The sequence below is a fragment of the Oncorhynchus kisutch genome, linkage group LG26 (assembly GCF_002021735.2).
Source record: "Oncorhynchus kisutch isolate 150728-3 linkage group LG26, Okis_V2, whole genome shotgun sequence".
NCBI classification, from domain to species: domain Eukaryota; kingdom Metazoa; phylum Chordata; class Actinopteri; order Salmoniformes; family Salmonidae; genus Oncorhynchus; species Oncorhynchus kisutch.
Genome location: NC_034199.2, coordinates 36,962,314 through 36,987,473, shown reverse-complemented (window position 1 = coordinate 36,987,473; position 25,160 = coordinate 36,962,314). Strand labels below are relative to the sequence as shown.

Here is a 25,160-nt window from a genome sequence, read left to right as displayed (position 1 = left end):
AGTGAGCTCAATCAGGTCTGCAAAGACATTTCATGGTATTTCTTCCTAAGATATTAATTGGGGTGAATAAAGTCCAACCTATTAGTTAAAATAAATAAAATAAAATAAAGATTGAAACGCTGATATGGAGGATGCCATTGCACCTAGATCAATAACACAGTAATATATATAATCCAGTATATGATTAGTCTAGGTGCAACCAGATTCTGTGTGGTGACAGATCTTGGGGTTTACCTGTGGATGGATTAATGTGAATAAAACGTGTTATTACTACTCACCACTTTCTGCTTCTGTTTTCCTGTAAAAATGAGAAAACAACTGATAATTGCCTATGAACGCCAGGCAGAAACGTAATACAATATACAGTACAACACGTTAGAGAGATACCTTTTCAGTACTCCTCTAATACTGATGGAAATATTTCAAGAGTACAATAATGGATGCAAATGCCTTATCACACAAATAAATGAAGTACTACATATACAGTATGTAGACAGTATATTAGTGGTCAAAACACTTGATTTATTTGTTGCTTCTATTCCAAACCTTCCTTTGCAGGTGACAGCCTTGGTTACACTTGTTAAGTGAGTCTGCTAAAGACTTTGGTAAGTTGCATTATCCTTTAAAAGTGTTTATTTTTTGACATTTTTTAAAATAAATTAAAATTAAGAGAGTAATATTTCAATTTATGTTAAGATGGATATAAGATGGAGCAAATCCTTATATTTGGATAAAGCATCTCTCATCTTAACTTGTCATCAAACCATAACATTTCACCCAACAGGGTTTGGGCTATAGGGTTATGTTTGCCTTAAAGCAAACTCAATGCTTGGACATAATCCTCTTGGAGGAAGAGGAAGAGGAGGAGGACTGTGAGTGCATGGCTCACCTCATTCCAGTCCAATAGAACGTGCATGGCACATTCTGGAAGACACAAAGATCGCACAACTCCACATTCCATCCACCCAACCTCCAGACACTGTTCCCTATTTTCACATATTAACTTACTCTAAAAGTTTATATTGAGCAGCTGCAGCATGTTGAAGTAACTTGATTTTTCTCAGAGTAGAACAGTGTCATTGAGTACATATACTCTGATAACCATTCAGTTCATAGTTCACTAATGTGAAGTGACCGACAGTTCGTCTAACACTGGATTTGATATGTTAATAAACATAAAATAAACAATAATAATAATACATAAATAATAATAGTTAATAAACTACTCACTGAGCAACAATGATATGGTATGTTAGAGACAAGGACAATTAGATCATAGTTTTGGATGATAAATGAATAATTCTGACAAACGGGTAGGGAGGCGCTCGACCAGGAGAGACGCTCTTCCCCTAATAGGCTTCTGTCTGGAGGCTCACCTGCAGAGGGAGGGTTGGATTTGAACCCGCCTGAAACCATGTCTCCTAGACTGGAGGAGGAATTCCCACTGGACTTACTGCAAGGCACAAAGGATAATAGACAGAGATAGAGAGAAGAAACATTAATGTGGAACACAGACAGATAGTCTCATCCATCACGGGAGTCCCACAGAACTCCCATCCTCAGGAGAAACAGGGTAAATAACAGAGTTCTCTGTCTTTAATCAGTCATTTTATTGTTACTTTAGACATCCTTGGTGTTTTAATGTTATTTAATTATTCTCTGTTATTGCCTTTTGCTTATTTTTATCTCTTTCATTGTATTATTTGTTACTGTAAAGTTTGTTACAGTTTTAAATGCACTTCTAAAGTAAAGTTTGTTACAGTTTTAAATGCACTTCTAAACTAAAGTTTGTTACAGTTTTTAAATGCACTTCTAAAGTAAAGTTTGTTACAGTTTTAAATGCACTTCTAAACTAAAGTTTGATTTGTGTCCATGTTGAATACTTAGCATTAGAAAAGAATGGTCTACCAGTAGAATGGATGAATACTATAAATACATTCTAGAATAGATGAGTATTGACAACACATTGTTCCAGGAATTGTGATAACAAAGGGGCTGGGATTAAAGAGGCTAATATATCATTTATGAGCAGTGATTGTCTTGGAGATAATATCTATCGAGGCACTATGTGAGATGACATACCCACTGTTTTACCACAATTGTTACATAACGTAACCCTCGGCAACATGAGGCCAACGCTGAAGTGTCCTTTAAAGTAGACGACAAAGAGTTAAAACAGAGCTGAATGACTCAATAGTGGGAGAATGACTATTCTCTCTGTCATAGTCCGCAATGAGGAAACTTATATAAAATGATGCATATCATCTCTTTCATATTAGTGTCACCAATATGTTATTATGAGTAAACCACCCTAGTTACAGCAGAGCCACACCTGGAGTAGGTGGCCTCTCATCAGACCCACCCATGTCGCTTTCCCTCTTCAGTAACCTTTTATAATACTTTTACAAATGCTTAATTAAGTCGTTTATAAATAGTTGATTAATGCTTATTCAGGACATTTCTTAGAAACAGTTATCCCCTCTCCAACCCACAACCCACCCCTCAACACCCCAACCAGCCCCCCCCAGACCCTAAACTCCCCCTCCAACACAGCCCCTCTACCCAACCAACACAATCAAACCCCTAAACCCACCCTCCAAAACACAGCCCCTCCACCCAACCAACCAACCCCCAGCCCCTAAACCCACCTTCCAACACAGCCCCTCCACCCAACCAAACCCTCCCAGCACCAGCTCAGCCCATTTGCCCAAACAAGCCCACCCACTCAGTAAACTTCTCACCCCCCAGCCCCTGCCCAGCCCCTCAACCAGGGCCTTACCCGTAAGAGCGTGTACCTCTCTTCTGCTCCTGCTGTAGACGGATGTTCTCTAGTTTCAGAGGGCTGGGGATGAATCCGATCTCACAGCCCTCCTTCACCAGCCGGCCGATCCACCAGTCATTACTGTACTTCTGTAGTGGACAAGACAACATTAAACAACACAATGAGTGAAGTGAGTGTGTGTGTGTGTGTTTGTTATACACTGACATGTACACTCATTGCTGTACGTCTGTAGTGGACAAGACAACACAAACAACAGAACAGAAGACAGTGTGCAAACTCCACAGAAAAATACACATTATATGTGGCTGTGGGCAAAGCCACACAAAGCGAATGTCTTAGAACAGAAGTGTGTAACAATTCATAGACATACAGTCAGGGCCGGCTCTAGCCTTTTGGGGGCCTGTCATGCCAAATAGTGTCCCCCTCTGCGTCACAATGGGATTCGATGAGTTCTAGCTTCTGTTGCTAGGTCTGTTGCTAGGTCTGTTGCTAGGTCTGTTGCTAGGTCTGTTGCTAGGTCTGTTGCTAGGTCTGTTGCTAGAACTTGCAACATGAATTTGAACACTTTGTTTGTAAACTATTTGCCATCTGTCAACGATGGCTTTACAGTGGTGGGGTGTTGGACTGATCTTGTTGATCATGTACATACCTGCTACAAACAGACTAAATGATGAAAGCGCTACTGGCAGCAGAATCCAATACAGCAGAGAGTTCCTACTACAATGCAACTCAAACACAAACGCGATAGATATCCCAATGACCCATCTAATCCCTGATTGTCTGCGAGTGGATTACAAACCCAAATGCAAACGTAGAAAACATGGGGCAATCAGACAAAGAGTTAAAAAATTAAAGAATACATTTCCCTTCCCACCACCTTGCTGATCAATGCCCTGTCACTGAGGGTTAAAGCGGATGAGCTTTCAGCAAATTTTTGCTTCCAACACGAATACCGGGAGGCCTGTTTGCTGGCGTTTACTGAGACTTGGCTGGATAACAGAGTCCCGGACAGGGAAATGGAGCCGGCTTCACTCTGGTCAGAGCGGACCGTGATCTGACAGTTACAGGGAAATGGAGCCGGCTTCACTCTGGTCAGAGCAGACCGTGATCTGACAGTCACAGGGAAATGGAGCCGGCTTCACTCTGGTCAGAGCGGACCGTGATCTGACAGTTACAGGGAAATGGAGCCGGCTTCACTCTGGTCAGAGCGGACCGTGATCTGACAGTCACAGGGAAATGGAGCCGGCTTCACTCTGGTCAGAGCGGACCGTGATCTGACAGTTACAGGGAAATGGAGCCGGCTTCACTCTGGTCAGAGCGGACCGTGATCTGACAGTTACAGGGAAATGGAGCCGGCTTCACTCTGGTCAGAGCGGACCGTGATCTGACAGTCACAGGGAAATGGAGCCGGCTTCACTCTGGTCAGAGCGGACCGTGATCTGACAGTCACAGGGAAATGGAGCCGGCTTCACTCTGGTCAGAGCGGACCGTGATCTGACAGTCACAGGGAAATGGAGACGGCTTCACTCTGGTCAGAGCGGACCGTGATCTGACAGTTACAGGGAAATGGAGCCGGCTTCACTCTGGTCAGAGCGGACCGTGATCTGACAGTCACAGGGAAATGGAGCCGGCTTCACTCTGGTCAGAGCGGACCGTGATCTGACAGTCACAGGGAAATGGAGCCGGCTTCACTCTGGTCAGAGCGGACCGTGATCTGACAGTCACAGGGAAATGGAGCCGGCTTCACTCTGGTCAGAGCGGACCGTGATCTGACAGTTACAGGGAAATGAAGCCGGCTTCACTCTGGTCAGAGCGGACCGTGATCTGACAGTCACAGGGAAATGGAGCCGGCTTCACTCTGGTCAGAGCGGACCGTGATCTGACAGTCACAGGGAAATGGAGCCGGCTTCACTCTGGTCAGAGCGGACCGTGATCTGACAGTTACAGGGAAATGGAGACGGCTTCACTCTGGTCAGAGCGGACCGTGATCTGACAGTTACAGGGAAATGGAGCCGGCTTCACTCTGGTCAGAGCGGACCGTGATCTGACAGTCACAGGGAAATGGAGCCGGCTTCACTCTGGTCAGAGCGGACCGTGATCTGACAGTCACAGGGAAATGGAGCCGGCTTCACTCTGGTCAGAGCGGACCGTGATCTGACAGTTACAGGGAAATGGAGCCGGCTTCACTCTGGTCAGAGCGGACCGTGATCTGACAGTTACAGGGAAATGGAGCCGGCTTCACTCTGGTCAGAGCGGACCGTGATCTGACAGTCACAGGGAAATGGAGCCGGCTTCACTGTGGTCAGAGCGGACCGTGATCTGACAGTCACAGGGAAATGGAGCCGGCTTCACTCTGGTCAGAGCGGACCGTGATCTGACAGTTACAGGGAAATGGAGCCGGCTTCACTCTGGTCAGAGCGGACCGTGATCTGACAGTCACAGGGAAATGGAGCCGGCTTCACTCTGGTCAGAGCGGACCGTGATCTGACAGTCACAGGGAAATGGAGCCGGCCGGCTTCACTCTGGTCAGAGCGGACCGTGATCTGACAGTTACAGGGAAATGGAGCCGGCTTCACTCTGGTCAGAGCGGACCGTGATCTGACAGTCACAGGGAAATGGAGCCGGCTTCACTCTGGTCAGAGCGGACCGTGATCTGACAGTCACAGGGAAATGGAGCCGGCCGGCTTCACTCTGGTCAGAGCGGACCGTGATCTGACAGTTACAGGGAAATGGAGCCGGCTTCACTCTGGTCAGAGCGGACCGTGATCTGACAGTCACAGGGAAATGGAGCCGGCTTCACTCTGGTCAGAGCGGACCGTGATCTGACAGTCACAGGGAAATGGAGCCGGCTTCACTCTGGTCAGAGCGGACCGTGATCTGACAGTCACATGGAAATGGAGCCGGCTTCACTCTGGTCAGAGCGGACCGTGATCTGACAGTCACAGGGAAATGGAGCCGGCTGGCTTCACTCTGGTCAGAGCGGACCGTGATCTGACAGTTACAGGGAAATGGAGCCGGCTTCACTCTGGTCAGAGCGGACCGTGATCTGACAGTCACAGGGAAATGGAGCCGGCTGGCTTCACTCTGGTCAGAGCGGACCGTGATCTGACAGTTACAGGGAAATGGAGCCGGCTTCACTCTGGTCCAAGCGGACTGTGATCTGACAGTTACAGGGAAACTTCACGGCGGGGGCGTCTGCCTGCTTGTCAGGGACCAGTGGTGTAAATGGATCCTGGTAAGAGAGAGACTCTGAAACCCTCGACACTGAACTGCTTTCTGTGTCACTGTGACCCTACTATCTGCCTGTGAGTTCCCTCAATTGTTTGTTACCGTGGTGTACATTCAACCTAAAGCTAATATAGCAAAAGCATCAGAGATGATTTATAATCTGTCACAGAAACTGGAATCTATCTCGCCAGACGCACTCACATTTATTTTAGGGGATTTTAACAACTGTACTTTGCACAGTCCTGCGCATGTACCACCAGAATGTGAAATGTCCCACTAGGAAAAATAAGACTCTTGATTTGTGCTATGGGACAATACCAAATGCGTTCTCTGCCACCACCAGACCTCCCCTGGGGACATCAGACCACAATGTTGTCTACCTCAGGCCAACCTATTGTCGGCTCCTGGAGAGGGAGAAACCCACAGTTAAAACTGTCCAGATCTGGAACGACAACATTATCACCTGTCTCCAGGGGAGTTTTGACTGTACTATGTGGGAGGTATTTGGTCTCCAGAGGTGCTTTGACTGTACTTTGTGGGAAGTATCTGGTCTCCAGGGGTGTTTTGACTGTACTGAGAGGTATTTGGTCTCCGGGGGTGTTTTGACTGTACTGAGAGGTATTTGGTCTCCGGGGGTGTTTTGACTGTACTATGTGGGAGGTATCTGGTCTCCGGGGGTGTTTTGACTGTACTTTGTGGGAGGTATTTGGTCTCCAGGGGTGTTTTGACTGTACAATGTGGGAGGTATTTGGTCTCCAGGGGTGTTTTGACTGTACTATGTGGGAGGTATTTGGTCTCCAGGGGTGTTTTGACTGTACTATGTGGGAGGTATTTGGTCTCCAGGGGTGTTTTGACTGTACTATGTGGGAGGTATTTGGTCACCAGGGGTGTTTTGACTGTACCATGTGGGAGGTATTTGGTCTCCAGGGGTGTTTTGACTGTACTATGTGAGAGGTATTTGGTCTCCAGGGGTGTTTTGACTGTACTGAGAGGTATTTGGTCTCCAGGGGTGTTTTGACTGTACTGTGTGGGAGGTATTTGGTCTCCAGGGGTGTTTTGACTGTACTATGTGGGAGGTATTTGGTCTCCAGGGGTGTTTTGACTGTACTGTGTGGGAGTTATTTGGTCTCCAGGGGTGTTTTGACTGTACTATGTGGGAGGTATTTGGTCTCCAGGGGTGTTTTGACTGTACTATGTGGGAGGTATTTGGTCTCCAGGGGTGTTTTGACTGTACTGTGTGGGAGTTATTTGGTCTCCAGGGGTGTTTTGACTGTACTGTGTGGGAGTTATTTGGTCTCCAGGGGTGTTTTGACTGTACTATGTGGGAGGTATTTGGTCTCCAGGGGTGTTTTGACTGTACTATGTGGGAGGTATTTGAGGACAGCAGCACTGATCTCGATGAACTCACAGATGTTGTTTCAGACTTCTGTAAAACTCTGTGTTGTCAATTGTGCCTACTAAAACCTGAAAAATCTTCTCTAACAATAAGCCTTGGGTATCAAAAAATCTAAAATCACTACTTAATAGGAAGAAGGCAGTTTATGCTGAGGGTGATAGACAGGCTTTAAGAGATGTACAACGTGAGATCAAAAGACAGACACTGGTGGACAAAGAGGCATACAAGCAAAGGGTGGAGAGGACCCTCGCCCCAGGAAACTCAAGGGTGGCCAGGCGAGGGATTAAATCCATGTCTAGTGCCCCCCACATAGGCAGGGGAAAAACCAGTGCTGACCTTGGGTGACATGAGGGCCAGAACATGGCTAATGAACTGAATGTTTTCTTCTCAAGATTTGATTCAGACAACTTTATGTCAGAGGTAAACCAAATGGAAGCATCATTACAAATGTTTGAGAGGGTTGTTGTTAAACAGGATGATGTTTTGAAGTTGTTCAGTGGATGTAACGCACACAAAAGCTCAGGCAAAATAAGTGGACATGTGTTAAAGCACCGTGCTAAACAATTGGCTGGTGTTTTTACAGATATTTTCCAATCCTCGCTCGACCAGCAACACGTGCCAGTATTGTGGAAAAACTCAATAATTATACCCATTCCTAAAGCATCTAATCCCTCTGTGCTGAATGACTACCGCCCTGTCGCCTTGACATCCTTAGTAATGAAACGCCTTGAGAAAATTATGAAAAGTCATGTTCTCAGCACCACCCAGAAGCTCCTCGACCTGTTTCACTTTGCCTATCAGCCCAGCAGAGAAGTTGATGATGCCATTTCTACTCTCATCAACATGGTCTATAGACATCGAGAGGAAATCCCATGTCAGGGTTTTGTTTGTAGGACTTTTCTTCTTCCTTCAACACAATCCAGCCTTACATTCTGGCACAGAGACTAATTCGGGACTTCTCCTTAGATGGGGGGCTGGTTTTGTGGCTGTTGGACTTCCTGAGCCTGATGACACTGCCTTGATCAGCCTGTTGCATGATGAAAAACAAGGACACCATGGCCCAGTCCTTTGTAGAGTGGTGTGATGAATCACACATCTATCAGAGGTCAGAACATAGATATTGTAGAGGAATACAAATATCTGGGTGTCCTCTTGGACGCTAAGCTTCAGTGGAGTAAATGTACAGACGTGATCTACAAAAAGGGTCAACAGAGCCTGTACTTTCTCCAAAAAAGCTGGGTTCTTTAAATGTTGACTGTACTATACTGACTCTGTTTTACAAATCTTTCATTGAGAGTATTTTTTACTTTTGCAATTGTTTGTTGGTTTGTCTGTCAGCCAGAGAAATATGCTGAGAAGGATTATCACCACAGCAAGCAAGGTACTTGGAGTCAAACAGACAGGCCTGGATGAGATCTTTAAGGTCAGTGCCATGCTCACAAAATCCTGGTTAGATACCGGGCTTTGCCGCAGTCGGCCGTGAACAGGAGAACCATGAGGCGACGCACAATTGGCCCAGCGTCGTCCAGGTTAGGGAAGGTTTGGCTGGTCGGGTTTGGCCGGTCCTTGTCCCATCGCGCTCTAGCGACTACTGTGGCGGGCTGGGTGCATGCATGCTGACACGGTGTTTCCCCTGACACATTTGTGCGGCTGGCTTCTGGGGATAAACGTGCAGTGTGTCAAGAAGCAGTGCGGCTTGGCGGGGAAGTGTTTCAGAGGACGCACGGTTCTCGACTTTTGCCTCTCCCGAGTCCATACGGGAGTTGAAGCAATGGGACAAGACTGTAACTACCAACTGGAATTGTGGAGAAAAAGGGGGTAAAATAAATACAAAAAAAGAAATGCTTGCTCAGTCCGCGCAAAAATTATTACCTCAGAATTGCTCTCCAAGGACAGTGTTTTTGACAGTGACAATCTGCTGATGACCTGCTTCACAGGACTGAAAAGACTGGAAAGAGCACACTCTTTCTTGACTATGTATTTGTCTTTTTGGGGTGGCAGGTAGCCTAGTGGTTAGAGCGTTGGGCCACTAACCAAAAGGTTGCTGGATCAAATCCCCGAGCTGATAAGGTCGTTCTGCCCCTGAACAAGGCAATTCTTATTTACAATGGGAAAAGTGGGTTACACTGTTACACTGTTCCCTGGCAGGCCGTCATTGTAAATAAGAATTTGTTCTTAACTGACTTGCCTACATTTATATACAGTGGGGCAAAAAAGTATTTAGTCAGCCACCAATTGTGCAAGTTCTCCCACTTAAAAAGATGAGAGAGGCCTGTAATTTTCATCATAGGTACACTTCAAATATGACAGACAAAATGAGAAAGAAAGATTTTTTATGAATTTATTTGCAAATGATGGTGTAAAATAAGTATTTGGTCAATAACAAAAGTTTATCTCAATAATTTGTTATATACCCTTTGTTGGCAATGACAGAGGTCAAACGTTTTCTGTAAGTCTTCACAAGGTTTTCACACACTGTTGCTGGTATTTTGGCTCATTCCTCCATGCAGATCTCCTCTAGAGCAGTGATGTTTTGGGGCTGTTGCTGGGCAACACAGACTTTCAACTCACTCCAAAGATTTTCTATGGGGTTGAGATCTGGAGACTGGCTAGGCCACTCCAGGACCTTGAAATGCTTCTTACGAAGCCACTCTTTCGTTGCCCGGGCGGTGTGTTTGGGGTCAGTGTCATGCTGAAAGACCCAGCCACGTTTCATCTTCAATGCCCTTGCTGATGGAAGGAGGTTTTCACTCAAAATCTCACGATACATGGCCCCATTCATTCTTTCCTTTACACGGATCAGTCGTCCTGGTCCCTTTGCAGAAAAACAGCCCCAAGCGGAGGAAATCTCATCACTGAATCTCTCCTTCCATACTCAAGACCTCTATCTGCAAACCATGACAGATAAGTTTGAGACCGAAAAGAGCAAGTGTGACACTCACGTGTCCAAAATCAGTACTCTAAGCGTTCAAGTGGACTCTGCAATGCAGCAGAATACCACCCTTAGGTACCATCTGGAGGAAATCCTCTACAGCGTGACTACCAATCCAAGCAACCGGAGCCCTGTACTCACAGGAGTAAAGACGATAGGTTTCAGACCTTGCCTCCCTCATGTGTCCCTCAGTCTTCTCCTCTTGGCCATTCGGCACAGAGTAATATTGCGCCTCTTGGCCAACAACAACAAGGCTTGGCTTCTACTCTTGGCCTTTCGGCCCCAATCTCTCCACAGGATGAAGCGAACCCTCTCCGCTCGCTTGGCGCAGGAATACCTTGACAAACTCATCAAGAATTTCCCCACCTTTGACCCCGTTCCAGGTCAGCCAAACGATACTGAGACGTTCCTAGCTGACATAGAGGACGCGTTGGATGGCTACACGAACGCTACAGGTTGTGACAGGGTTAACCTGTTGAAGCAAACATTGAATAGACACGTGACAAGGTTCATTAGTCTACAACAGCAACACGTGCTAAATGACTACGCTAAACTTGCCACAGCTTTGAAATTAGAATTCAGTGGTTCTACGACTCGCAAAAATTAGGCCTATTACTGTTGTGTCATCGGCAAACTTAATTGATGGTGTTGGAGTCCTGCCTGGCCGTGCAGTCATGGGTGAATAAGGAGTACAGGAGGGGACAGAGCACGCATCCCTGAGGGCCCCCTGTGTTGCGGATCAGCGTGGCGGATGTCTTGTTACCTACCCTTACCACCTGGGAGCAGCCCGTCAGGAAGTCCAGGATCCAGTTGCAGAGGGAGGTGTTTAGTCTCAAAGTCCTTAGCTTATTGATGAGCTTTGAGTGCCCTATGGTGTTGAATGCTTAGATGTAGTCAATGAATAGCGTTCTCGCATAGGTGTTTCTTTGGTCCAGGTGGGAAAGGGCAGTGTGGAGTGCAATAGAGATTGCATAATCTGTGGATCTGTTGGGCAAAGCACTTCATGGCTACAGACGTGAGTGCTACGTGTTGGTAGTCATTTAAGCAGGTTACCTTAGTGTTCTTGGGCACAGGCACTATGGTGGTCTGCTTAAAACATGTTGGTATTACAGACTCAGTCAGGGACAGGTTGAAAATGTCAGTGAAGACACTTGCCAATTGGTCAGAGCATGCTCGCAGTACATGTCCTGGTAATCCGTCTGGCCCTGCGGCCTTGTGAATATTGACCTGTTTAAAGGTCTTACTCACATTGGCTGCGGAGAGCGTGATCACAGTCTTCCGGAACAGCTGGTGCTCTCATGCATGTTTCAGTGTTATTTGCCTCAAAGAGAGCATAGAAGTAGTTTAGCTCGTCTGGTAGGGTTGTGTCACTGGGTAGCTCTCGGCTGTGCTTCCCTTTGTAGTCTGTAATGGTTTGCAAGCCCTGCCACATCCGACAAGCATCAGAGCCGGTGTAGTATGATTCAATCTTAGTACCCACCAAGCGGGTGGAGAGAAATGACAGTGGACAGAAAAATGTACGCTTTAAAGTTAATTTCCTACAATTCTACACATTTTGTCATGTGGCGTAGTGAAAATGTTGCCGTTTCAAAGCAAGTTTTCTGGAGTTCTACACATTTTGCCAAGGGGCGAAGAGACAATTGAGCAATTTATAACAAATGTCATGTCATTCTACTAATTTTGCCATTGGGAAGAGAGACATTATTGCAGTTTTAAAGCAAGTTTGCTTCCGGTATACACATTTTACCATGGGGTGGAGAGAAAATGTTGTAATTTTAAAGCTAATTTCCTGCAATTATACAAATTTATACTTTTGGGTGTCAGGGAAAATGTATGGAGTAAATGTACATTATTTTCTTTAGAAATGTAGTGAAGTAAAAGAAAAGTTGTCAAAAATATAAATAGTAAAGTAAAGTACAGATATCCCCAAAACTACTGAAGTAGTACTTTAAAGTATTTTTACTCAAGTACTTTACACCACTGGTATTCGGACATGATTACTATACGTTTAGATAACTGGCTAGACTAACGTAACAATCTAAACAATGTTAGCTGACATGGGCTAACTGAGTGACAAAACAGGAGAAAAACTGAAAATTGCTGATGCACAACCACATTTAGATCTTGCACCTTGTGTATTCTACTATTCTAACTCTCAACAGCAAGTTGAAACCCTGACTGAGTTCCCCCCGAAAAATAAAGAAAAACATATTTTGGGTCGGGGCCCTCTAACGGCCGGGGGCCCTAGGCGACTGCTTATGTCACTTATGCCTAGAGCCGGCCCTGCATACAGTACACACTCTATGCAACTTTGAAAGTCAACACAAAACAACACAATGACTCAGAATAGAAAAGAAGAGTGTGTAAACTCCACAGACATACTAGGCTGTATACACACTCACTAGTCCATTGTTCTCGGATCTAAAACGGGACATGCATTATTGATATTGATTCATCCATAATGGCCCTTGAACAGATATGGCTTGCAGCAAACATAGGTTGTCTGAAATGGCACCCTATTCCCTATATAGTGCACTACTCATGGGCTCCGGCCAAAAGTAGTTCACTACATAGGTAATAGAATGCCATTTCAGACACAGGCATAGCTGTAGCAGTAGAGTTGTTATGTACTGTACAGTATATTGTACCTCTTTGATGTGCAGGAAGTCCTTGGCATCGAAGGAGATGGCGGTTCCTGCCACAGGGACATCCTCATCCAGGGCTCCACAGTAACTGATGTTAGTCTTCACAGCAAAGGCCACCGCTTTGGCCTGAGACGATACAGGAAACGCCATGTATAAGAAGAGTGCCTAGCCTAGCTAGATAAGCTCAACCATAACCCAGTGGGCAAAATGTTCTGCAAATATACCAGTTCTGGTTGTAATGTGGTTTTAATAAATAACTTAATTTCAGCCAGCCTTGCCTACTGGGACCTTTCCAATGATAGGTTCAGAACAAGGCCCCTATGTGCCTAGTATAGCATAAGGCTCCACAGTGGAACACCCTGCAGGTGTCTCACCTTGGCCCTCTCCAGCTGTACAGCAGCCTGCTGCTCCTTCTCCAGCTTTCCGCCTGCCGGTTCCTCATCCAAGGAGACATCTGAGTCCGATGGTCGGCTAGTGTAAGAGTCAGCTGAACCCTGCAGAGGGACAATATAACAGTCAGATAACAGTCAGGTAACAGGCAGGCAACAGGCAGGAAAGAAGACAATAGTAAAATGATTGGCTAGTGTAGGAGTCAGCTGACCCCTGCAGAGGGACAATATAACAGTCAGACAACAGTCAGGTAACAGTTAGATAATAGCCAGGCAACAAGACAACAGTAAAATGATTGGCTAGTGTAGGAGTCAGCTGAACCCTATAAAGGGCCAAGACATTTGTGACATTTTCCCTGAAAAAGACGACATATTTTTGCTGTCTGAACCCCTCTGTAGTCATTGTTATTATGAGGAATGTTTACCATGCTTACACAGGTCAGTGAGGAATGTTTACCGTGCTTACACAGGTCAGTGAGGAATGTTTACCATGCTTACACAGGTCAGTGAGGAATGTTTACCGTGCTTACACAGGTCAGTGAGGAATGTTTACCATGCTTACACAGGTCAGTGAGGAATATTTACCATGCTTACACAGGTCAGTGAGGAATATTTACCATGCTTACACAGGTCAGTGAGGAATGTTTACCATGCTTACACAGGTCAGTGAGGAATATTTACCATGCTTACACAGGTCAGTGAGGAATGTTTACCATGCTTACACAGGTCAGTGAGGAATGTTTACCATGCTTACACAGGTCAGTGAGGAATATTTACCATGCTTACACAGGTCAGTGAGGAATGTTTACCATGCTTACACAGGTCAGTGAGGAATGTTTACCATGCTTACACAGGTCAGTGAGGAATATTTACCATGCTTACACAGGTCAGTGAGGAATGTTTACCATGCTTACACAGGTCAGTGAGGAATGTTTACCATGCTTACACAGGTCAGTGAGGAATATTTACCATGCTTACACAGGTCAGTGAGGAATGTTTACCATGCTTACACAGGTCAGTGAGGAATGTTTACCATGCTTACACAGGTCAGTGAGGAATATTTACCATGCTTACACAGGTCAGTGAGGAATGTTTACCATGCTTACACAGGTCAGTGAGGAATGTTTACTATGCTTACACAGGTCAGTGAGGAATGTTTACCATGCTTACACAGGTCAGTGAGGAATATTTACCATGCTTACACAGGTCAGTGAGGAATGTTTACCATGCTTACACAGGTCAGTGAGGAATGTTTACCATGCTTACACAGGTCAGTGAGGAATGTTTACCATGCTTACACAGGTCAGTGAGGAATGTTTACCATGCTTACACAGGTCAGTGAGGAATGTTTACCATGCTTACACAGGTCAGTGAGGAATGTTTACCATGCTTACACAGGTCAGTGAGGAATGTTTACCGTGCTTACACAGGTCAGTGAGGAATGTTTACCATGCTTACACAGGTCAGTGAGGAATGTTTACCGTGCTTACACAGGTCAGTGAGGAATATTTACCGTGCTTACACAGGTCAGTGAGGAATGTTTACCATGCTTACACAGGTCAGTGAGGAATGTTTACCATGCTTACACAGGTCAATGAAGTTTGTGAGCTGTGTCATCACTATGAAAGCTGTAATCCTGAACAGATAAAAGTCTATATGGTTACCCTACAGTATTTTTATTTGTTTATTTAACCAGGCAAGTCAGTTAAGAACAAACTCTTATTTACAATGACGGCCTACCCCGGCAAATCCCTAACCCGGACGGACGACGCCAGGCCAATTGTGCGCCGCCCTATGGGACTCCCAATCACGGCCGGTTGTGATACAGCCTGGAATCGAACCAGGGTCTGCAGTGAGGCCTCTTGCACTTAGATGCAGTGCCTTAGACCGCTGCGCCACTCAGGAGCCCATGTCCTAATATTGTCAGAATGTACTGAGCACTGAGTGAAGGTGGCTATGATAGGCCTGCAGCCAGGTGCTACAGAGGTGGAGTCCGTACGTTGCGTGGGCGGGAATATGCCTCTCCAAGCGGGATCACAGGGACCCTGATTAAAGCTGGTGAGCCAGGAGACACAACTCACAAATATAGGAATGTTTTTGAAGCCCACAGCTGGCGAGCGGTGAGCAAACCAGCCGATCTTAGTTGAAGTGATCACATTGGAAACCACATTAAGTGGAGAGAGAGTGGGAATAAAGAGAGACTGGCTGGATCAATACTGCATGAAGAGGAACTGAACAGTGAGATAGACACAAACAGAGAAAGAGAGGAGACAGAGAGAGAGAGAAAAATACAGAGCGAGAAAGAGAGAGACAGGCAGAGAGAGAAAGAGACAGAAAGACAGTGAGAACGAGAGACAGAGAGAGAGCGAAGGAGAGAGAGACAAAGAGAGAGAGAGAGAAAGAGAGAGAGAGAGAGAGAGAGAGAGACATATTCCCTCAGATTACACAGACCCACAAAGAATTCAAAAACAAATCTCAGACTGAAGGGAGCAGAGTGAACTAGCGTTAGAACTGTGAGTGAGTGACAGGGGAGATGATCAGTTAAACCACCATGACGTGCAGTATAGTGTGGTTGGTCATTACAACTTCTACTAGATTCACTGGAAGCAGCAGTGGGATTCATTTATCTAAAAGGTTCAAAGAAAGCTTGGTCAACGTCTGTTGTCTTTTTAGGCCCGGTGCAACAAGGTTAATCAACCTTCAAGGGGATTGTTCCTTTTGTGTGGGATCTTTTGATTCCTGGATCAAAGTAGTCTATTGCTAATGTATTCAATAGTCCTTTCTCAGAAGAGCACAGGTCTGATTAGAATGAGACAATAAGAGAGACAGAGAGAGAGAGTGGGGCAGAGAGAGGGGAGGGAGAGAGTGAAAGAGAGAGTGAAAGAGAGAGCGAGAGAGGGAGGGAGAGCAAGCAAAAGAGAGAGGGGGGAGAAAGAGAGACAGAGACAGAGAGATAGTGTGTCGCGGTCTCTGTCTCCCTGGGTGGGGGTGGATACGGTGGCTGGGTCCCCCACCCAGCCTCAGGCAGAGCCAGTCTCATGTCATTACGATCAGAAGAGCTGCCCCCCAGATGCCACACACAACACACACACACCACCCTTTCTCTTATTAACGAGTCAATGGCGGGTGGGAGAGTTCCCCGGTACAACACCCACTCACTCAGTCAGAGTGGAAATGACGGAATGAGAAAGTGTGAAGTGGAGATAGAGGAAGCTATAGGGACAGACTGAACATAAATAGAAAGTAGGGGCTGAAAAAAAAGTGGGATAGGGACAGAAAGAGAAGGGGGAAAGAGGGAGAAAGGCAAAGAGGGGGAAAGAGAGGGAGAGAGAGGTGGGGTGAGACAGGGATACAGCCCCACCCTCTTCAACATATTGAAGTCGGAAGTTTACATACACCTTAGCCAAATACATTTAAACTCAGTTCTTCACAATTCCTGACATTTAATCCTAGTAAAAATTCCCTGTCTTAGGTCAGTTAGGATCACCACTTTCTTTTAAGAATGTGAAATGTCAGAATAAAAGAGACAATGATTTTTATCAGCTTTTATTTCTTTCATCACATTCCCAGTGGGTCAGAAGTTTACATACACTCAATTAGTACTTGGTAGCATTGCCTTTAAATTGTTTAACTTGGGTCAAATGTTTCAGGTAGCCTTCCACAAGCTTCCAACAATAAGTTAGGTGAATTTTGGCCCATTCCTCCTGACAGAGCTGGTGTAACTGAGTCAGGTTTGTAGGCCTCCTTGCTCGCACACGCTTTTTCAGTTCTGCCCACATATTTTCTATAGGATTGAGGTCAGGGCTTTGTGATGGCCACTCCAAAACCTTCCCCAACCAGAAACCATGGATTGATGGCAGCATTCGCGCAAAACTGAAAGTGCGAACCACTGCTTTTAATCAAGGCAAGGAAACATGACCGAATACAAACAGTGTAGCTATTCTTTCCGCAAGACAATCATACAAGCTAAGCGTCAGTATAGAGACAAAGTAGAGTCGCAATTCAACGGCTCGGACACGAGAGGTATTTGGCAGGGTCTACAGTCAATCACGGATTACAAAAAGAAAACCAGCCCCGTCGCGGACCACAATGTCTTGCTCCTAGACAAACTAAAAACTTCTTCGCTCGGTTTGACACGGCCCACTACCAAAACCTGTGGGCTCTCCTTCACTGCAGCCAACGTGAGTAAAACATTTAAACGTGCTATCCCTCGCAAAACTGCCGGCCCAGATGACATCCCTAGCTGCGGCCTCAGAGCATGCACAGACCATCTGGCTGGTGTGTTTATGGACATATTCAATCGATCCTTATCCCAGTCTGCTGTTCCCACATGCTTCAAGAGGGCCACCATTGTTCCTGTTCCCAAGAAAGCTAAGGTAACTGCACTCACTTAGCACTCACTTCCGTTCCCAAGAATGCTAAGGTAACTGAGCTAAATGACTATCATCATCATGAAGTGCTTTGAGAGACTAGTCAAGGACCATATCACCGCCACCCTACCTGACACCCTAGACCCACTCCAATTTGCTTACCACCCCAATAGGTCCACAGACAACACAATCGCAACCGCACTGCACACTGCCATAAACCATCTGGACAAGAGGAATACTTATGTAGGAATGCTGTTCATCGACTAGAGCTCAGCATTTAACACCATAGTACCCTCCAAACTCGTCATTAAGCTTGAGACCCTGGGTCTCGACCACGCCCTGTGCAACTGGGTCCTGGACTTCCTGACGGGCCGCCCCCAGGTGTTGAGGGTAGGAAACAACATCTACACCCAGCTGATCCTCAACACTGGGGCCCCACAAGGGTGCGTTCTCAGCCCTCTCCTGTACTCCCTGTTCACCCATGACTGCGTGGCCATGCACACCTCCAACTCAATCATCAAGTTTGCAGATGACACTACAGTGGTAGGCTTGATTACCAAACAACGACGAGACGGCCTATAGGGAGGAGGTGAGGGCCCTCGGAGTGTGGTGTCAGGAAAATAACCTCACACTCAATTTCAACAAAACAAAGGAGATGATCGTGGACTTCAGGAAACAGCAGAGGGAACAGACCCCTATCCACATCAACGGGACAGTAGTGGAGAAGGTGGAAAGTTTTAAGTTGATCTGCGTACACATCACGGACAAACTGAAATGGTCCACCCACACAGACAGCGTGGTGAAGGAGGCTGAAGAAATTCGGCTTGTCACCAAAAACACTCACAAACCTTTACAGATGCACAATCGAGAGCATCCTGTCGAGCTGTATCGCCGCCTGGTACAGCAACTGCTCCACCCACAACCGTAAGGCTCTCCAGAGGGTAGTGAGGTCTGCACAACGCATCACCGGGGGCAAACTACCTGCAATCCAGGACACCTACACCACCCGATGTCACAGGAAGGTCAAAAAGATCATCAAAGACAACAACCACCCGAACCACTGCCTGTTCACCCCGCTATCATCCAGAAGGTGAGGTCAGTACAGGTGCATCAAAGCTGGGACCGAGAGACTGAAAAACAGCTTCTATCTCAAGGTCATCAGACTGTTAAACAGCCATCACTAACATTGAGTGGCTGCTGCCAACATACTGACTCAACTCCAGCCACTGTAATAATAAAACATTGGATGTAATAAATGTATCACTAGTCACTTTAAACAATGACGCTTTATATAATGTTTACATACCCTACATTACTCATCTCATATGTATATACTGCACTCTATACCATCTACTGCATCTTGCCTATGCCGTTCGGCCATAACTCATCTATATATTTTTATGTACATATTCTTATTCATTCCTTTACACTTGTATGTATAAGGTACTTGTTGTGAAATTGTTAGATTACTTGTTAGATAGTACTGCATGGTCGGAACTAGAAGCACAAGCATTTCGCTACACACGCATTAACATCTGCTAACCATGTGTATGTGACAAATCAAATTTGATTTGACTTTGTTGTCCTTAAGCCACTTTGCCACAACTTTGGAAGTATGCTTGGGGTCATTGTCCATTTGAAAGACCCATTTGCAACCAAGCTCTAACATCCTGACTGATGTCTTGAGATGTTGCTTCAATATAGCCACATCATTTTCCTCCCTTATTATGCCATCTATTTTGTGAAGTGCACCAGTCCCTCCTGCAGCAACGCACCCCCACAACATGATGCTGCCACCCCCGTGCTTCACGGTTGGGATGATGTTCTTCGGCTTGCAAGCCTCTCCCTTTTTCCTCCAAACAGAATGACGGTCATTATGGCCAATCAGTTCTATTTTTGTTTCATCAGACCAGAGAACATTTCTCCAAAACGTACAATCTTTGTCCCCATGTGCAGTTGCTAACTGTAGTCTGGCTTTTTATGGCGGTTTTGGAGCAATGGCTTCTTCCTTGCTGAGCAGCAATTCAGGTTATGTCGATATAGGACTCGTTTTACTGTGTATATAGCTACTTTTGTACCTGTTTCCTCCAGCATCTTCACAAGGTCCTTTGCTCCAAAGTACGTTCATATCTAGGAGACAGAGCGCGTCTCCTTCATGAGCGGTATGACAGCTATGTGGTCCATGGGGTTTATACTTACGTACTATTGTTTGTACAGATGAATGTGGTACCTTCAGGCATATGGAAATTGCTCCCAAGAATGAACCTGACTTGTGGAGGTCTACAAATGTTTTTCTGAGGTCTTGGCTGATTTCTTTTGATTTTCCAATGATGTCAAGCAAAGAGGCACTGAGTTTGAAGGAAGGCCTTGAAATACATCCACAGGTACACCTCCACCTTGATTCCAATTATGTCAATTAGCCTATCAGAAGCTTCTAAAGCCATGACATAATTCTCTGTAATTTTCCAAGCTGTTGAAAGGCACAGTCAACTTAGTGTATGTGAACTTCTGACCCACTGGAATTGTGATACAGTGAATTATAAGTGAAATAATCTGTCTGTAAACAATTTTTGGAAAAACTACTTGTGTCGTACACAAAGTAGATGTCCTAACCGACTTGCCAAAACTATAGTTTGTTAACAAGACATTTGTGTAGTGGTTGAAAAACTAGTTTTAGTGACTCCAACATAACTGTATCAATGAATTGGTGAGGGCACTAGAACAGTCCGCAGCATCCGGCCTCACCCTACTAGAATCTGAAGTCAAATGTCCATTGTTTGCTGATGATCCGGTGCTTCTTTCACCAACCAAGGAGGGCCTACAGCAGCACCTAGATCTTCTGCATAGATTCTGTCAGACCTGGGCCCTGACAGTAAATCTCAGTAAGACCAAAATAATGGTGTTAAAAAAAAAGGTCTAGTTACAAGGACCACAAATAAAAACTCCATCTAGACACCATTGCCAGAAAGGCCTTCTACACCATCAAAAGGAACATACAATTCAACATACCAATTAGGAAGGATCTGGCAAAAAATACTGGAATCAGTTATAGAACCCATTTCTCTTCATGGTTGTGAGGTCTGGGGTCCGCTCACCAACCAAGAATTCACAAAATGAAACAAACACCAAATTGAGACTCTGCATGCAGAATTCTGCAAAAATATTCTCTGTGTAACACGTAAAACACCAAATAATGCATGCAGAGCAGAATTAGGCCGATACCCGCTAATTATCAAAATCCAGAAAGAGCTGTTCAATTCTACAACCACCTAAAAGGAAGCGATTCCCAAACCTTCCATAACAAAGCCATCGCCTACAGAGAGATGAACCTGGAGAAGAGTCCCCTAAGCATTCTGGTCCTGGGGATCTGTTCACAAACGCAAACAGGCCCCACAGAGCCCCAGAAAGCAACACAATTAGACCCAACCAATTCATGAGAAAAAGAAGAGAATTACTTGACACATTGGAAAGAATTAGAGTATTAGAGAGACAGACAGATAAAGAGGGACAGAGAGAGATAGACAGACAGATAAAGAGGGACAGAGAGAGAGAGAGACAGACAGATAAAGAGGGACAGAGAGAGATAGACAGACAGATAAAGAGGGACAGAGATAGACAGACAGATAAAGAGGGACAGAGAGAGAGACAGACAGATAAAGAGGGACAGAGAGAGAGACAGATAAAGAGGGACAGAGAGAGAGACAGACAGATAAAGAGGGACAGAGAGAGAGAGACAGACACATAAAGAGGGACAGAGAGAGATAGACAGACACATAAAGAGGGACAGAGAGAGAGACAGACAGATAAAGAGGGACAGAGAGAGACAGACAGATAAAGAGGAACAGAGAGTATTAGAGAGACAGTGGCCTCCAACTGCTCTTAAACGCTAGTAAAACCAAATGCATGCTTTTCAACCGGTCGCTGCCTGCACCCGCATGCCCGACTAGCATCACCACCCTGGATGGTTCCGACCTAGAATATGTGGACGTCTATAAGTACCTAGGTGTCTGGCTAGACTGCAAACTCTCCTTCCAGACTCATATCAAACATCTCCAATCGAAAATCAAATCAAGAGTCGGCTTTCTATTCCGCAACAAAGCCTCCTTCACTCACGCCGCCAAGCTTACCCTAGTAAAACTGACTATCCTACCGATCCTCGACTTCGGCGATGTCATCTACAAAATGGCTTCCAACACTCTACTCAGCAAACTGGATGCAGTCTATCACAGTGCCATCCGTTTTGTCACTAAAGCACCTTATACCACCCACCACTGCAACTTGTATGCTCTAGTCGGCTGGCCCTCGCTACATATTCGTCGCCAGACCCACTGGCTCCAGGTCATCTACAAGTCCATGCTAGGTAAAGCTCCGCCTTATCTCAGCTCACTGGTCACGATGGCAACACCCATCCGTAGCACGTGCTCCAGCAGGTGTATCTCACTGATCATCCCTAAAGCCAACACCTCATTTGGCCGCCTTTCGTTCCAGTACTCTGCTGCCTGTGACTGGAACGAATTGCAAAAATCGCTGAAGTTGGAAACTTTTATCTCCCTCACCAACTTCAAACATCAGCTATCTGAGCAGCTAACCGATCGCTGCAGCTGTACATAGTCTATTGGTAAATAGCCCACCCTTTTTCACCTACCTCATCCCCATACTGTTTTTATTTATTTACTTTTCTGCTCTTTTGCACACCAATATCTCTACCTGTACATGACCATCTGATCATTCATCACTCCAGTGTTAATCTGCAAAATTGTAATTATTTGCCTACCTCCTCATGCCTTTTGCACACATTGTATATAGACTCCCCCTTTGGTTTCTACTGTGTTATTGACTTGTTAATTGTTTACTCCATGTGTAACTCTTTGTTGTCTGCTCACACTGCTATGCTTTATCTTGGCCAGGTCGCAGTTGTAAATGAGAACTTGTTCTCAACTAGCCTACCTGGTTAAATAAAGGTGAAATAAATAAAATAACAAATAAACAGACAGATAAAGAGGGACAGAGAGTATTAGAGAGACAGACAGATAAAGAGGGACAGAGAGAGAGAGACAGATATAGAGGGACAGAGAGAGACAGACAGATAAAGAGGGACAGAGAGAGAGAGACAGATATAGAGGGACAGAGAGAGATAGACAGACAGATAAAGAGGGACAGAGAGAGAGAGACAGACAGATAAAGAGGGACAGAGAGAGAGAGACAGACAGATAAAGAGGGACAGAGAGAGAGACAGACAGATAAAGAGGGACAGAGAGAGACAGACAGATAAAGAGGGACAGAGAGAGAGACAGACAGATAAAGAGGGACAGAGAGAGACAGACAGATAAAGAGGGACAGAGAGAGAGACAGACAGATAAAGAGGGACAGAGAGATAGACAGACAGATAAAGAGGGACAGAGAGAGAGACAGATAAAGAGGGACAGAGAGTATTAGAGACAGACAGATAAAGAGGGACAGAGAGAGAGAGACAGATATAGAGGGACAGAGAGAGACAGACAGATAAAGAGGGACAGAGAGAGAGAGACAGATATAGTTGGACAGAGAGAGATAGACAGACAGATAAAGAGGGACAGAGAGAGAGAGACAGACAGATAAAGAGGGACAGAGAGAGAGAGACAGACAGATAAAGAGGGACAGAGAGAGAGACAGACAGATAAAGAGGGACAGAGAGAGACAGACAGATAAAGAGGGACAGAGAGAGAGACAGACAGATAAAGAGGGACAGAGAGAGACAGACAGATAAAGAGGGACAGAGAGAGAGACAGACAGATAAAGAGGGACAGAGAGATAGACAGACAGATAAAGAGGGACAGAGAGAGAGACAGATAAAGAGGGACAGAGAGTATTAGAGAGACAGACAGATAAAGAGGGACAGAGAGAGAGAGACAGATATAGAGGGACAGAGAGAGACAGACAGATAAAGAGGGACAGAGAGAGAGAGACAGATATAGAGGGACAGAGAGAGATAGACAGACAGATAAAGAGGGACAGAGAGAGAGAGACAGACAGATAAAGAGGGACAGAGAGAGAGAGACAGACAGATAAAGAGGGACAGAGAGAGAGACAGACAGATAAAGAGGGACAGAGAGAGACAGACAGATAAAGAGGGACAGAGAGAGAGACAGACAGATAAAGAGGGACAGAGAGAGACAGACAGATAAAGAGGGACAGAGAGAGAGACAGACAGATAAAGAGGGACAGAGAGATAGACAGACAGATAAAGAGGGACAGAGAGAGAGACAGATAAAGAGGGACAGAGAGTATTAGAGAGACAGACAGATAAAGAGGGACAGAGAGTATTAGAGAGACAGACAGATAAAGAGGAACAGAGAGAGACAGACAGATAAAGAGGGACAGAGAGAGAGAGACAGATATAGAGGGACAGAGAGAGAGACAGACAGATAAAGAGGGACAGAGAGATAGAGACAGACAGATAAAGAGGGACAGAGAGTATTAGAGAGACAGACAGATAAAGAGGTACAGAGAGAGAGACAGACAGATAAAGAGGGACAGAGAGAGAGACAGACAGATAAAGAGGGACAGAGAGAGACAGACAGATAAAGAGGAACAGAGAGAGACAGACAGATAAAGAGGGACAGAGAGAGAGACAGACAGATAAAGAGGGACAGAGAGAGACAGACAGATAAAGAGGGACAGAGAGAGACAGACAGATAAAGAGGGACAGAGAGAGAGACAGACAGATAAAGAGGGACAGAGAGTATTAGAGAGACAGACAGATAAAGAGGGACAGAGATAGACAGACAGATAAAGAGGGACAGAGAGAGACAGACAGATAAAGAGGGACAGAGAGAGACAGACAGATAAAGAGGGACAGAGAGTGTTAGAGAGACAGACAGATAAAGAGGGACAGAGAGAGAGAGAGACAGATAAAGAGGGACAGAGAGAGAGACAGACAGATAAAGAGGGACAGAGAGAGAGACAGATAAAGAGGGATAGAGAGAGAGACAGACAGATAAAGAGGGACAGAGAGAGAGAGACAGATAAAGAGGGACAGAGAGTATTAGAGAGACAGACAGATAAAGAGGAACAGAGAGAGACAGACAGATAAAGAGGAACAGAGAGAGATAGACAGACAGATAAAGAGGGACAGAGAGAGACAGACAGATAAAGAGGAACAGAGAGAGAGAGACAGATAAAGAGGGACAGAGAGAGAGAGACAGATAAAGAGGAACAGAGAGAGACAGACAGATAAAGAGGAACAGAGAGAGATAGACAGACAGATAAAGACGGACAGAGAGAGACAGACAGATAAAGAGGGACAGAGAGAGACAGACAGATAAAGAGGGACAGAGAGAGACAGACAGATAAAGAGGGACAGAGAGAGAGACAGACAGATAAAGAGGGACAGAGAGTATTAGAGAGACAGACAGATAAAGAGGGACAGAGAGAGAGAG

General features: G+C 45.5%; 1 protein-coding gene across 1 annotated transcript in view; it reads right to left on the bottom strand.

Moving 5' to 3' along the window:
• The window catches only part of LOC109871003 (voltage-dependent L-type calcium channel subunit beta-4-like), a 60,832-nt gene that overhangs the window by 16,968 nt on the left and 18,704 nt on the right, over positions 1 to 25,160 (bottom strand). Inside the window, exons 2-6 of the mRNA XM_031806020.1 lie at positions 13,358 to 13,477; positions 12,987 to 13,109; positions 2,780 to 2,910; positions 1,377 to 1,453; positions 279 to 298 (exon numbers count right to left, since the gene is read on the bottom strand). Coding sequence (XP_031661880.1) covers positions 279 to 298; positions 1,377 to 1,453; positions 2,780 to 2,910; positions 12,987 to 13,109; positions 13,358 to 13,477 — 471 coding nt within the window. The remainder of the gene's footprint in view (positions 1 to 278; positions 299 to 1,376; positions 1,454 to 2,779; positions 2,911 to 12,986; positions 13,110 to 13,357; positions 13,478 to 25,160) is intronic.